General features: G+C 42.6%; 2 protein-coding genes across 3 annotated transcripts in view; one reads left to right on the forward strand and one right to left on the reverse strand.

The window, feature by feature from the left end:
* Positions 1-585, forward strand: part of FGF22 (fibroblast growth factor 22) — a 44,807-nt gene extending 44,222 nt beyond the window's left edge. For both annotated transcript variants that reach the window (XM_069962380.1, XM_069962382.1), the window contains exon 4: positions 255-585. In XM_069962380.1, coding sequence (XP_069818481.1) covers positions 255-446 — 192 coding nt within the window. In that variant the 3' untranslated portion in view covers positions 447-585. The remainder of the gene's footprint in view (positions 1-254) is intronic.
* Positions 586-721: 136 nt separating this feature from the next.
* RNF126 (ring finger protein 126) overlaps positions 722-16,190 on the reverse strand; it is a 32,025-nt gene continuing 16,556 nt past the window's right edge. The window contains exons 5-9 of the mRNA XM_069964452.1: positions 14,041-14,109; positions 13,831-13,900; positions 10,059-10,152; positions 6,780-6,895; positions 722-1,627 (exon numbers count right to left, since the gene is read on the reverse strand). Coding sequence (XP_069820553.1) covers positions 1,472-1,627; positions 6,780-6,895; positions 10,059-10,152; positions 13,831-13,900; positions 14,041-14,109 — 505 coding nt within the window. The 3' untranslated portion in view covers positions 722-1,471. The remainder of the gene's footprint in view (positions 1,628-6,779; positions 6,896-10,058; positions 10,153-13,830; positions 13,901-14,040; positions 14,110-16,190) is intronic.

Genomic DNA, 16,190 nt, shown 5'->3' on the forward strand with positions numbered 1-16,190 from the left:
CGAGACAGCCAATCAGTACATTTACTTCAGCACCACAGTTGTTTTACCAGTAAACAAACTCGAACCAGCCATGGAGCCATCAGTTTCAGCTATTTACACACATCGTGGATCTGGACTGTCTCTGGCATTGTATGTTGAGCATGTTTTTAACGTTACAGTGAACTAGAAAAGACCACTATATGTTGACAATATATCCTAGGCTTACTATCTTGAGACACCACTGTATATAACAATCTTCTTTGCTAAATTTACAGAAGGAATATGGCCCAAACTGTGAATTCCAAGAGCGCATTGAGGAAAATGGATACAATACCTACTCTTCTGTAAGATGGCGTCACAACGGACACTTAATGTACCTGGCACTAAAAGGAAATGGACTTACAAGGCTAGGCACCAGGACTCGTCACACACACCACTCTACACATTTCTTGCCCTTATCAATATGATTTGGTTGAAAGCAATAAAAAGTTTTTTTTTTACCAGTCAAGGGCTCTCTTGAGACTCACAATTGTACTAAATGAAGAAATGCACCAGGAGAGTGTTAGTTTTCAATGAGCATACACTTGGATTGCATTGGAAAATTCTGTCAGAATAATAATTTAAAGAAAAATGTTATAATATATATATATATATATATATATATATATATATATATATATATATATATATATTATATAATTTTGTACATATTGGACTCAATACTGTAAAATAAAAAAAAAATTCTAGAGTGTTGTGCATTTGCCTTTATCCTGAAAAGAACAAGAAAGACGCTTGAGAGAGAGAGAGGGAAATTATTGTAAAATCGCAATTCACAATGGAATAAAAATGACACTCTGAATGATGCAAGATGCACGCAAACACAAATGACTATGGCCCAGACTGTATAAATAACAAATATGACAGTGATCTTAGCCTATCTTCCTCTTTTTAACCATGTCCCACCCACTAAACAGGATGGCACACTTTGCAAGTATGAGCTGTACCAGGAAACAAAATACGGTTTGTAAACATTGTGCAGTCACTGCTCACACCAAGAGCAGCATCAATCATTTATGTTTAATTTAAAGATTAAAAACCTCAAAGCATTAAAAAATAAAATGATAAAAAGGAGTTACCACGCCTCTATTTTAAAAGAGGAAACCCAAACCCTTTGGGGGGAAGGGGGGGGGGGAAATAAAATAAAACAAAACAAAAAAAGTCACACCCACACAGTCTCTTCCATGCCAGATGTCATTTTAGGGGAAAAAAAAGGAGGGGGGATGAAAGTGATGATGAACAGTTTGGTTCCCAGCTGTTCCACTTGGGAAGGAGTAAGAGACACTTAGACTTTGCCCCATTAGTCTTAAAGTGTCCTGTTCAGGAACTCCTAGGCAGGGTTCCCTCTTCGGCTCTGAATGCAGTGTTAAGAAAGCAGCAGATGAGAGGGTGGCATAAGGAGCTGGTGCCCAGCAGCTGCTCCCCCCTCCCTATCTCAGGAGTTATTGGCAGAATTATTTTCATCAGTAGGGGAAGTGGAGGATGAGGATGAAGCAGAGGAAGCAGAGAAATTCATGTCTGTTAATCCTGGAGGATTGGTGGCTGTGTTCTGACCACTCAGGCTTTTCCTACATACAGGACAGGTATCATGCTGTGGAAGAAAAAAAAAAGACAGTTAAAGTATTGCAGTATCAAGAAACTGTATTTAAATAGAACTGTCAACACACGTTAGAATCACTTAGGGCCCTATTCCACCAACAGATCTGACGACAGATTATCTGCCAAAGATTTGAAGCCAAACCCAGGAACAGACTATAAACAGGGAACAGGTCATAAAGGAAAGACTGGATTTCTCCTCTTTTCAAATCCACTCCTGGGTTTGGCTTCAAATCTTTGGCAGATAATCTGTCGTCAGATCTGTTGGTGGAATAGGGCCTTTACTCTTATAAGGTTATTACTAATAGAACTGGCTTTAGCATGTTGTTGCATGATTCATCCAACAGGAAGTTGAAAATCAAAGAACTACATAATGTGTATTGACTACAGCTCTGCGGCTCCTCTCTCTCTGTAAACAATACATCCTCTAATGTCACGGGAGTTTGTCTGGATTTTCTCTCTGTGTTCTAGCCCCAGCCCGAAATGTTGTCACCAACTCTGACCAGGCCCAACAGCCAATCCCATTATATCCTTGTCTTATTCATAGAATTCACAGGAGGGGGTGCACAAACAATATATAAAACCTAACGTTTATTAAATACAAGTAAAAATTATACCCCACGTAAACGGACCAATATACAACACGAAACGCAAAAAAGTAAATCTGCAGTCACTGTTCTTAATGGTATATACCTAGAACCATAAACTGTTATCTTGGTGTACTGCTTCAGTTATGGTCATAGGTTAATGATAACACCAGGGTAGAAGGATACACTCGGGGCAGGGACCTTCTGACCCTATTATGCCCTAACCGAGTGGTCTGTATAAACTACCCCTACTCGCACAGGGGGAAGCGGGGCACTCCCCCTCAGAAGGGCGACCCCTACCCTGGTCTACCCCTTGGTGAATCAACACCCTGTTATGCCCTAAAAGCAGTAACGCTGGTCCCTTACCCTCCGACGCATTTCTTCCAGATAGCCGGATTTCTCAAGGAGGCAAGGTACAATACAGGGAATAGTTATAGCTGGGGCTTGACTGTTAGAATAAGAAAGAAAGACAAAGTATAAACACACTCTATTCGTCATGAACAAACTGGCGACACCATGTCTAAAACGGGGTACACTCACCGGCTGCTGCAGTGGCAAGCAAAGGCCGTGATTCAGCGTGCACACTGGCACGGAGTGTGTGTGTGTCTTGGAGCAGTGGCTACAGACGTCTGCAGTCCTGGCCCGGGGGATGATATCCTCCATTGCCGCACGCTTCCGCCCACCCGCGACGTCAATTCCGGTCATGTGACATGTCGCGTCGGTCAGCTGAGCGCAGCGGCGTTGCCCTAGTTACGCTGTAAACAATGTGGCAGCGTTCCTGGGTCCATGCAAACAACTCAGATGAGGAGGATTTGTATAGTGGTTTAGATACTGTATCAGTGCTCTATAGCTATTAATCACAGATTAATCACATATCTGTGATTAATAGCGATAGAGCACTGATACAGTATCTAAACCACTATACAAATCCTCCTCATCTGAGTTGTTTGCATGGACCCAGGAACGCTGCCACATTGTTTACAGCGTAACTAGGGCAACGCCGCTGCGCTCAGCTGACCAACGTGACATGTCACATGACTGGAAGTGACGTCGCGGGTGGGCGGAAGCGCGCGGCAATGGAGGATATCATCCCCCGGGCCAGGACTGCAGACGTCTGTAGCCACTGCTCCAAGACACACACTCAGCGTGCACACTGGCACGGAGTGTATCACGGCCTTTGCTTGCCACTGCAGCAGCCGGTGAGTGTACCCCGTTTTAGACATGGTGTCGCCAGTTTGTTCATGACGAATAGAGTGTGTTTATACTTTGTCTTTCTATCTTATTCTAACAGTCAAGCCCCAGCTATAACTATTCCCTGTATTGTACCTTGCCTCCTTGAGAAATCTGGCTATCTGGAAGAAACGCGTCGGAGGGTAAGGGACCAGCGTTACTGCTTTTAGGGCATAACAGGGTGTTGATTCACCAAGGGGTAGACCAGGGTAGGGGTCACCCTTCTGAGGGCGAGTGCCCCGCTCCCCTCTGTGCGAGTAGGGGTAGTTTATACAGACCACTCTGTTAGGGCATAATAGGGTCAGAAGGTCCCTGCCCCGAGTGTATCCTTCTACCCTGGTGTTATCATTAACCTATGACCATAACTGAAGCAGTACACCAAGATAACAGTTTATGGTTCTAGGTATATACCAGTAAGAACAGTGACTGCAGATTTACTTTTTTGTGTTTCGTGTTGTATATTGGTCCGTTTACGTGGGGTATAATTTTTACTTGTATTTAATAAGCGTTAGGTTTTATATATTGTTTGTGCACCCCCTCCTGTGAATTCTATGATATAATTGATGGGGTGCAGCTTAACACACTCCCCGAGTGGAGATGTGTACTGTGTTTGTCTTATTCATAGATACATATATATTTTGACACATATGTATTCTTATTGTGACATTTACATGTGTCACATGTTTCTAATGCTGTCCGCATCCATAGTAGTCTGCAATGCACAAACCTATCCACAGATGAATAGGGATCTGAGCCGTAATTGCAGGTCTATACCTGTCAGCAATTGCAGATAGATTTTACAAACATGTGAATACAGCCTTGGGGGGGGGGGGGGGATAATGGATTTTTGGTGTTTTCAAAACTGGGTCAGACAGGTAAGCAATGCTAAATGCTTCTGCATCATATTTGTAGCACAAAAGTTATATAGTTAAATAATGTTTAAGCTACTGTGTGCCATTTCAGTTTCAGAAAACGTCCCTCCTTTAAATCCACTTCGCCTCCTGGTCTCCCCCACTCTCCCCTCTGCAGGAGGCGAAAACCATGTGACCTTTGTCCCATGCTGCGGGCCTGGCTTAGTTAAGGGTGGTATTACATGGGCCGATGGAGGCGCGATAATACCTGTAAATGAGCACCGATCTGCTAGATCGGCGCTCGTTTACTGGGCCTATTACACAGCCCGATAATCGTTTAACAAGGGCTGCAAAGCTTCTTACACGAGTGATGGATGTAAGCCAGGCCCTTTTTTCATTTGTCAGCAAGTCACATGACTCGCTGTTCTTGATCAACACTCGGTTCCCCACTACAGCTCAAGTCAATCACGGGGCAGCATTCATCACAGGGGGTGGAGAAGGGGTGGAGAGGTGGCAGGGAGGAGACAGAGATGATGAGGATCAGGCAGGGTCAAGGCTGGATGAGAAAATATGTCAAGAGCATGTAGACTACAAGGAGATGTAGTCTTAAAGTGACACTGTCACCCCCTTTGTGCATTCTGACATCTCTACACAGGTGTAAAGGGTAAATTTAACGGTTTTCATACCTTATTTTACATCATACGTCATGGTGCTTGTTCAAGTAAAAAGTCATCTTTTATCAACTGCAGATTATGTTAAGCAGGCGGGGCCTCGCGGCATTAGCGCCACTTAGTCCCGCTCCCTCACCAGCCATTGGAACAGGCTGGCCTAAAGGTCTAGGCCCCACCCCCTCTGGGGCCAACGGTGGAGTTGTGGGCGGGGCTAAGTGGCGCTAATGCTGCGAGGCCCCGCCCATTTAACACCATCTGCAGTTCATAAAAGATCACTTTTTACTTGAACAAGAACCATGACGTATGATATAAAATAAGGTATGAAAACCGCTAAATTTACCCTTTACACTTGTGTAGAAATGTCAGAATGCACAAAAGGGGGTGACAGTGTCACTTTAAAGGGAACCTGTCATACTGGCTCCAGTCATTTTCTATGGACGTCGAACTCATCTCTATTGTTTTGCATATAGTGCGCGCACAGCTTCAGGCGACGATTTCTCTGCCCCAGGACCGGGTCCAGGAGCGGGATTTCCTGGAAGGATAAAGTACACAGGCCCCACCGGGGGGTTGGGTGGGCTCTGCCCCGGCAGCCAGTATGACAGGTCCTCTGTAAAGCAGTGCGCTGTCAGAGGAGCCAGAGACAATATGGAGAAGCCAGCAAAATGCAGCAGAAGAACTGGAAAATTAGATGAATAAAGTGTCAGGAGAAACATAAGTAAGAACCTTGGACTTAAAGATTTTTTTTTTTTTGTAAACTAAGCCCATCCGGCGTACCTCTTTAAAACTGTCAAATGGATAAGCTGGCCATTAGGAACCAGTGACAATACAGATTAAAAATAGGATATCTGATTGGTTGTTTGGTAAATAAAGGTCATTATCTATAATAAAACAATATCACTGAGGCTATGGTCACACATCGCGTTTAGCTAGCATTAATTAGCTATTACTGCCACAATGCCATCAAAATTGTAGCAAAAACAGCGATTGTGCAACTAGTGGCAAAATGCTTTGCATTAGCAAAATTGCTTTATTTTTAGGTTTGGCCCCTTTTTCCCTCCATACAGTTAATAGCTCACTGTTTAGGTTTCTGAACACCACTCTTAGATATGAGAGCAGTAGCTGGGACCTCTGGGAGCAGCAATTATAGATTTACTAAAATTATATGCCAGGGGTTTGGCCACGGTAAAGGTCTAAAGGTATAATATTTTGCCTAAAAAAATAATATATGGAATAAAGTCTAAAAAGTAAAAAAAAAAAAACCACAAGGGATCGAAGGGTGCAAAATTTAGACTGGTGCAAACTGCCCATAGCAATCAATTACAGCTCAGCTTTGAGCTCTGTAAAATGAAAGAAGAGCTGTGATTGGTTGCTGTGGGCAGTTTACACCAGTCTATATTTTATACCATTTGATAAGTGTGGGCCAAGGATTGCAGTAAGTCTTTTATTTTGGCACAGAAGCAGCTAAATTGTCCCTGATAAAAAAGACAAAAGAATGGCCGCCAAACAATCAATTGATTGTAAAGGCAGTCCTACCAGCATAATTGATTTAGGAGCACATTTACGACACAGCTTGGGCTATCTAATATAGACTTAGTGCCAATGATGGGATTTCATCCTCTAATATCAGGAAATAATATTCCTACACATAACCAAGCTAATTTATGGATATTTGTCCAATTGATATATTGCAATACAGTGGTAAAAGCCCCTAACAATCACCAAGACGCAGCCAGTACATTTACACCGCTATGTCACTGTTGTGGGCAGTCAGTGGACGTTAATAGGAGGTAAATGCCTTTCATACTGACCTGCTCTAACCAGGGGATGATGCAGTTATTATGAAATAGGTGATTGCAAGGAAGCTGTCTCACATTTTCACCCACAGTATAATCCTCCTTACATACTGGACATTCCAACCCAGAACCTGGAAATTACAGAAACATAATTAACACAACTTCAAAGAAAAGAGCAGCATTTCAAAATTTTTACTTAAAAGGGGTTGTCCACTCCATATGAAAAGAAATGCATTTAAATTAACTAATGAATTTAATGTAACTAATGCTTCCTTGATTCAAGATGCATCTGTTACTATTACTCCCCTGTTCTTTCACGTCAGCTCAGACAGCCATTCTGTCCATTAGATTGGTGTACAGTCAGGGGCATGTGACAGAGCCCTAATATACGGAGCAATAATCTGCTAAATCAGGCTGATTCAGCAGATTATTGTTCTGTGTAATAAAGAAAGCGATCAGCCGATAATCATTGTCATCAGCTGATCGAGTCTTTTGGTCCTGACCTAAAATCACTGTCCGCCGACCACGCATCACTACGTCTAATAGTAATGTGCAGCAGACGGCTGTGTAAACAAAGTAAAGTATATCAATACACAGAGTATGCTAGTATACACAAAGAATATAGGAGGACTGAAACAATACACACAAACATTTAAGCCACAAGGTCAGGTTGAAGGTGTAACGATTGTAAATCAGTAGCAATTATGGGGTTTGGAGTCACCAAAGTTAAGTGCAGGGCTATAGGTTGCTAGAAATATAGGCAATTCCTGAGATGTCGTTTCGGAGGGAGCTTTTGGGTGGTAGGTGGTGTGGCAAAACAGCACACAACGATAAGTGCGCCAACAATATGCTATAAGAGGGCGCAGTAAGCAGGTAGAGGTGCATCTAGCTGAGGTTTACACAGATAAAAAAACAAAGCTGAAAATGGTTGGATCAGCAGAAAAACCTTGGAGCTGGTAGTAATAAGATATGGTCTTCAAATTTAGCAAGGCATGACGTGGAAACAGCAGAAACACAGAAGAAGAGTTGTTCCATTTGTAGGAGATTCCTTTGGCTCTTAAAGTGGCAGTCATCGGAGCAAGAGATCTACGGAAACCAAGTGGGGTAGCGGATAAGTCAGGAAATGCCGAGATTGTTGCATATTTAGCAGAAGATGCTTTCCTCTTTCTGGTGGCTACGAGAAGAGCTGATTTAATATGCAGATGCCTCACTCTCTCGAAGGCATCTCTCGGAGTGTCCTTTGGCAGATGGGTAGGGCGAGGCAGGCGACGCGCCCAGTCAATAGCAAGTTCCTCTTTGCTGCAGGATGGCAAAAAGTCTTGAATAAAGCCTTGAGCAAAATTAGGAATGTCAGAAATGGGGATGTTCTCAGGAACGCCCCTGAGTTTTAAATTGTGACCGCGGGACTTATCGTCTACGGTTGCCTGGGTTTCTCTTAGTTTGGTTACTTCGTCCATCACACACCAATGCGATTCAATCAAGTTGTTGAAGTTTTTTTTTACAATGTCAGAGACCTTCTACTCTGCGTCACGCATTCTCCCTTTTACATCATGTATAGAATTCTTAATGTCAGCAAGAGCATGATCCAGTTGAGTCTCTAAATGCAAGTAGCATCTTCCTGAGAGCAGAGGTGGTGAGCTAGTCTTCAGGGATGCATAGATCGTCAAAGGGGTCCCTGCTATTGCGTGGGAGAGGCAGGAGACTCGTGAGGATGTGTCTGCTGAGTATATTCGTAGCAATCTATTCCCTTTGGGGGTGGAGGTGAGCAGGACTGCACATTCATTTTATAGGCGAGAGAAGGAGCCGGAGCGGGAGTAGGAGAAGGGGAGAGACGCCGCTGCAGCTGCATATTAGAGCCCGCTGAGAATTCTCTTCCCTTCCCGGTATTACTCTTGTTTGAGTGAAGAGACTTATGGGCTATTTCTGACTGCCGAGAGGAGCCGCTCTGCTTCTCTGATACATGATGATGAGGCTGAACTTTTTGCCTTTTTTTTGCAAAATAGCTCAAGCGTAGTCAGATTAGATGGAGAGCATGTGAACAGTGATTTTGAAGTCTTGCAACAGATTCTCAATGGGATTTAGATCTGGACTTTGGAACATTCTAACACATAATTATGCTTTTATAAAGCCATTCCATTGTAGCTCTGGCTGCATGTTTAGGGCTATTGTCCTGCTGTAAGGTGAACCTCAACCCTCAGTCTCCATTCTTTTGCAGCCTCTTAACAGGTTTTTCTCATGCCCTGTATTTAGCTTCATCAATAATTCCATCAACTCTGACTAACTTTCCAGTTCCTGATGAAGAAAAGCATTTCCACAGCATGATGCTGTCACCACCATGTTTATCAGTGGAGATTGTGTGTTGGCCGGTGTCCCTTTTTCACCACAAATAAGGGGGGATTTATCATTGCTGTATGTCAGTCTTCCAAGCTAGCGTACATTTTAGTTAAAATATAGGCTAGCTCTCTAGTGTATATTGTAATAAATCCAGCTGTATTTCAGTCATATCTAGAGATGAGCGAACATCGAGCAAGCTCGAGTTGATCCGAACCCGAACTTTCGGCATTTGATTAGCGGTGGCTGGATAAAGCCATAAGGCTATGTGGAAAACATGGATATAGTCATTGGCTGTATCCATGTTTTCCAGACAACATTAGAGCTTTATCCAAGTTCAGCAGCCATCGCTTATCAAATGCCGATCGTTCAGGTTCGGATCGACTCGAACCCGGTTCGCTCATCTCTAGTCATATCCCTTCCCTAACAAGCTCCACCCACTTTTTCAGACTTTGCAAAACTTGTAACTTTTCCAAGACAATCTGAAGACTTAGTGGGATGATAAATTCCCCACAAGCCCGCCAAAGCCCGCATAAAATTTTACCTCACACAATTTTTTTCTTAATTTGCAGTAAAATCTATGGTAAAAATGTAGGATGTTGTCACAAAGAACATTTAGTCCTACAACTAACAAGCCCTTGTCTGGCTCTGTGGCTGGAAATAAAAAAAAGTTATGATTCCTAGAAGGAAAAAAATGAAAACGCAAGAGCCCCTTAAAAGGGGTACTCAAGAGATTTTTTTAAAAGAAAGTTTTGCAGATCTGTAAATGACTTCCATTTTATAACAAATGTAAGCCTTCAAATGCTTTTTAGCTGCTGTTGTATGCCCTCCAGGAAGAAGAGTTTTCTTTCCAGTACAATTCTTTACTGGCACCTCTGTCCATGTTTTTTTTTTTGTTTTAACACAATTTACAAATCTATATCATTTGAGCCTTTAAAGGGTAAAAAGTAATTTTACACTCACCCACATGTTCATCTGTTACTTGGACTGTAGGAAGGGCTTGGATCTTCTCGTTGTCTGCAGGTGGTGGTCCAGTGTTTTCAAACTGGTTAAGTAACTGTTTTGAGACATTAAAAGGATCAATATTTAAACAGGACCTATTTGGAGGGAGTAAGGGGAATACAACAGTAAAAACAAAAGCAACCAAACCCAGCACAGATTTTATTTCTGCGAGCTCTGTTAAAATGAAACCTCAGCTGGGATTGGTTATGGCTATGGGCAAAACCGGACTGCTTTCGTTGTTATCCCCCCTAGTAGATGAAATTCGACTTTTTATAAGTACATATCATTAGCAACTTTAATTATGTCCCTCAGGATTAAAGGGAAAATTGTTTTACTTTCATTCTCGTAGAGAAATCAAAGTCTGATGACAATTTTCTACTTCGGAAGGTACAAGCTGTGAAGGGGGAACTGACTGTATACAGCATCTCTACGGCAGAGTGCAGCCTTGTGCTCAGATATGGCCACAATCTGTGGGAAACAAATCAAACTACCCACTTCCCATTTTTGGTCTATAGACTAAAATAAGAATATTAATTCACCTATTTTAAATGTACTTATTTTTTTAACACACAATTACAAATACCAAATTGCAAGCCTGGTGAATTTGCTGCAAGCTGTAACAGGCTATACCTCTCTCTTCCAGTATGCTTCTAGTCAGTGCCTCTTACTACTCTACTACCTTTTATTCTTTTACATAGTTCTCTCCCCCCCCCCCCCCCCCAAAAAAAAAAAAATGAAAAAAAATAAAAAATAAATCTATCAATCTGTTAAAAACACCTTCTGTATTTCATTTTCTTTTAACAGATTACCTGGCAACCCCTAGCTAGACTCCTTCTACTGCCTATCTTGTACAGCACTTTTTTTTGTGCATCCACAAATATGACATTTTTTTTTCTTTTTTTGCAGAAAGCTTGTGGATTCCATGATGTTGTGGACTGCAATAAAAAATAAAGAAATAATGTGTTTATGAGGCCTTAAAGGTTATTTTTGTTGCTGTTGCCATAATAGACTGATTAGCTAACCACTAATTGCTCATCACTCTATACCGCAGACTGCTTACACCTGGCACCCATGCTGATCAGCTGTTCTGTGCCAGCACTACATAGAAGCAGTTTGTCTCTGTTCACATTGTGTAGTGGTGGCAACCTGTAACTGAAGCTCAGCACATGTTCAAGTGAACGGCAACTGAGCTGTAGTAACCAGGTCGGCCCACTACACAAACTGAGACAAAACTGCTTCCAGCCCTGTTTACTGTGTAGTGTGGGCGCCGAGCAGATTATGGGTGCCAGGGTTTGGCACCCAGCCATTCCTTGATTGATGGGCGACCTTGTGGATGGCTCATTAGTTCATTTTGGCTAAAAACTCTTTTAAAAAGGTGCCCCCACGTCTCCAATAACTGTCCGCCAAGTGCTTGTTTGGCCAACCGTTCTCTTATGTTCTCCCAATTCTGGTGCCAATTTATCACTCTGAAGACAAAAAAGGGTCTAGCAGTGAAAATCCATCAAGCCAAAAACCTTATATTCCCTCCTAATAGTCTGTAAGGTCTTGTGACCAGGGCCCTCTCCCCTCATGCTTTGCTTGATAATTACGTGTGTATCTTTGTAATGTCGGCTTTTTGTCTATATATATATATATGTACCCCAAAATTGTAAAGTGCTGTGGAATCTGTTGGCACTAAAAATACAAATTTTTTCTTTAATTATTATTCTATCCACAGACATGATCTGCCAGCGGAGGGTTGGGAGGCCCCCATACATCACAATAATGTCAGCCAACAAACCACTAATTGCAGGTTCAGCTGGCTTCCAGTCAGTCACAGCTACGATTTCAGTTTATTAGCAAGGCTTGGCTGTCAAGATCATGCAAACTCCAGACTCTCTTACTTAAAGTGACTCTGTACCCACAATCTGACCCCCAAACCACTTGTACCTTCGGATAGCTGCTTTTAATCCAAGATCTATCCTGGGGTCCGTTTGGCAGGTGATGCAGTTATTGTCCTAAAAAAACTACTTTTAAACGGTTGTGGCCTAGATTGTGCATGCATTAGGCTGGCACAACCTCTCTGTCCCTCCTTCCCACCCTCCTCATGATTAGGAATGCTCCAGGCAGATTGTCTCCTATTCCTCACCTGTGTCAGCCCGGCATATGGGCTAGATCGTTAAGGCACCTGTGTAATGTTCAGCATGGAGAAAATGTTCCAGTGGCTTTCCTAATGATGAATAGGGTGGGGAGGAGGGACGGTGCAAAGTTAGGGCACAGATATTCAAAGCCATGCCCGTTGGGCACAGGGCTGACGATTTAAAAGTTGTTTTTTTAGGACCATAACTGCATCACTTGCCAAACGGAACCCCAGGACAGATCTTGGATTAAAAGCAGCTATCCGAAGGTACAAGTGATTTGGGGTGGGGGTGGGGGGGTGTTAGATTGTGGGTAGAGTCGCTTTAAAGCGGCACTATCAGCAGGTTCAGCCCAAGTAACCTGCCAATATGCCGCAGGAGATCTTTACCAGATGACAACACAGCTCGCCATGAATCCTCTCTTTTCCCCCGCAGTCTGTAGATAGCCCCTAAGTTAATAAGGGGCTTAGGAGCACTTGGGGCTTCACCCTAAGCCCAGAGCACCAGCTAGGCCGGCCCAGTCCACCCCCTCCAGTGCTGCTCACTATGCCTATATGAATATGCATAGTGGGCGGCCCAGAGCCCCCTCAGCCTGCCCAGCTCGTCCACTCCTGTGCTGCCCAGTCCGTGTCTTCCCGTGCCGCATAGTGAGCGGCATGGGGTGGGGGGTTGCTCCGGGCCACCCACTATGCATATTCATATATGCATAGTGAGCAGCACAGGAGGGGGTGAACCTTAGTTGGTGATCCAGGCTTAGGGTGACACCTCAAATGCTCCTAAGCCCCTCATTACTATAGGGGCAATCTACAGACTGTGGGGGGAAAAAAAAAAAAAAAAAAAAAAAAGGATTCATCAGGTAAAGATCTTCTGCAGCAAATCAGTAGGTTCATTGGGCTGAACCTGCTGATAGTGCCCATTTAAAGGGCCAGCACTTTGAGAGAATTTTCATATTTTACTCTATCCATTCATGTAGTTTCCAAGGGGAGGATAGATCCTCTTTATCCCCTTCCTGCAGATTTTAACCTCCCCCTCCATTCCTGTGCCATCGGTGGTGGGTCCTGGCTGTCAATCATAGCCTGCCACCCACCATAACTATCCGGACTGGGACTGCATTCTAATCCTGATAGTTAACCCTATAGATGCTGTAGTCAATGAGAATGCAGCCTCTATTGGGATAATGTAATGCAAATAATAAATGCAGGGGGAAAAAAAAAGGACACATTTGGTATCGCTGTGTACATAATGATGCTGGCAATAAAATTATCACATAATTAAAGCCACAAATTGACAGCAGAAAATTCAATGATGGCAAAATTAGCATTTTTCTATTTCTTCATTATATGTGGCCATTTTTCACAAGAAAACAGTACGGATATCAGCCAAATTACCACTAACCTAAAGTACAATATGTCACAAAAACTGCTTGGATAAATTAAAGCATCACTGAACTATAGCCACATAATGCGGCAAGGTCAAATTTGAAAAATCGGCTCTGGTCCTTAAGGCCAAAACTAGCACGGTTAAAGGGTAAATAAAGATCAATAAAAGTTCACATTCAGTTAACAAGGTTTTTAAGAATCTAACAAATTTGCAGTCACTGACCAGAAAGTTAGTACCTGAGTGATTATCGTGTCCAGGCCATTAGCTCCCCAAGCATAATCCATTGGATTGGAATGAAGAACTCCCCTTAAAGAGAAGAAAAAAAAAAGCTGCTAAGACTACTAGAATTTCACATCATAATATATGCTACTAACCTTTCATAAGATTTCATTGTTTCTTGCTAATGTGTATAAGTGGAATTGTTGAACAAAAAGGAAAATACTCACCATGGTCCCAGTCCTAAATTTGGCATTGCGGTAGGGGCGATGATCCCATTTACCAGTTGTTGAATGATCCTACCAAAGAGAATTATATTTAGCCAGAAATTTAAAGCCCCAACTATTTCTTGCACAAAAGTTATATGAAAATCTAATGACAGAGCTATTCTAATTCTTTAGAAGCATGCACACTTCAAAGCTAAAAGTGAACTAGAAATTGCACATTGTGCTTTCTCACAGCACATACTATTTACTTGCTTAGCTGTGACTGTAGTATTCCAAAATGTACAATATCTAGCAGTACTGAAAACTAGCCACCATAAATGCTGTTTAATCTACAGAAGGGCAGATTTATATAAAAGTTATGTAAAAAAAAAAAAAAAAAAAAGATTCAGTATAACTTATTGGTTATAGTCCAGTAGGTAGTCCCACTCTGACAGCTTCCCTGTATGAATAGTCAGAGACACAGCTGTCAATCACTGATCAGTCCAGCCCACTGAACTCAAGCACCAAGCATAGATTTAAATAAAAAACAAAATAAAAAACAGTTATACTAAATATTTTTTTACCATTAAACAATATATCAAATCAGCACTACCTCGTCCTACTCTACAATAATGATGCTGGCAGACCAGATTTCTTTTCAACATGACAAATTCCATTTAAAAATGTTAGGGTATGTTGTTAGGGTAGGCCTGCCTCAGTCTGTCAATGGGCTGCCATTTGCGTCTCCGCTCAAAGAATTGACACGTCAATTCTTTGAGCCGAGAGCAGAGGCACGCAGAATCCCATTGTGTGAACATACCCTTAGGCACCGACGCCCTACACTGGAGTGTTTCCCTGCGTGATGTATTAATATCATGCCAAGAGCAGGGAAACTGAATGATCGCACTGCTGTATCACTGTTTACAGCGGCGCCAACATAAAGTTTCACCACCCCCTGCATGATATTAATACATCATGCCGTGCAGGGAAACAGTACAAGGATTCCCTGTCCGTGCTTCACGGAGCGAACACAGGACGTGTGAATGCAGCCTTAGGGTGGGTTCACATTGAGAAATTCTTGCGGATAAAGGCGCACGTCTGTGAGCCGTACAGCTTTATCCGCGAGAATTACCTAGTGTGAACCTACCCTTAGTCTTCTGCTCCACAGAAATTTCTGTCTTTAAGTAAAGCTCTGTTTAGGTCTGTGTGTGCCCTGCATGATGCACAATTATGAAATAACATGCATTTAAGGCCTTTTTCACAATATGGAGCCCTGCATTCTATCAGGTTAAATTCGAGGGCTTGCGCACCTCCCCGCTCAAAGTACTGACATCACGCATGGACTCTTGTCACCGATCCATAGTGTGAATGGGGCCTCATGGCAGAATTAAACATATCTGTCAGTTGCACATAAAATTCCAGCAGACATTGTTAGATTAAAGGGGTAGTCTGACAACTGGTAAAGAAAAAAAATTATATCAGTTCAGAAGCAGATAGCATTGTTCATTTGTCTGCTTCAGAACTACCATTGGTATTTCATGGTTGTACTTCCTGGTTAAGCAGTTGCTCAGCACTACAAGTCCCAAAAGGCTTTGCTTCCCACTCCTGACAGTTTGCCCCCCGCCTCTATCGCAGAACATTTGAACAGGCTTTTGCACAGCGAGGTTGCTGCTCCTATTCCCCATCTGCTCTGCATCATTCAGCAAGAGGTAAAATGTTTGTAAAAACACCTCACTTTTTCTAAATATATCAATAAAGACATGTATGTATGTATGTATGTATGTATGTATGTGTGTGTATGTGACAGGTGACACCACTCAGGAGGTGGAGCTCAGTGACAAGCAGTCTGTGGTGAAAGCGGGGAGAGTTGGAGAGCTGTGGACAACACACATATTGTACTTCTATTTCCTGCCAGGGGTAAAGCAAGCAAAGGCAAGAACAATTAGTGATAACACTATGTTAGGAAGTTATATATTTCTTAAAGGTTACAGTTTTTAATCCATAACGTATAAAAATGCTTTTAATCCCCAGCATCAAAAAGGCTTTTCCAAGCCCCTGAACTGCTGCAAGCTGTTACGCCTCCTCTCTCCCCCTAATGACAATTAGAGATGAGTGAATTTACAGTAATAATGGAGAAGAGCTTCATTATCTCTAAAATCCCCTCCAGTTTCTCT

This window comes from Dendropsophus ebraccatus, chromosome 3 (assembly GCF_027789765.1).
Source record: "Dendropsophus ebraccatus isolate aDenEbr1 chromosome 3, aDenEbr1.pat, whole genome shotgun sequence".
Lineage (NCBI taxonomy): Eukaryota > Metazoa > Chordata > Amphibia > Anura > Hylidae > Dendropsophus > Dendropsophus ebraccatus.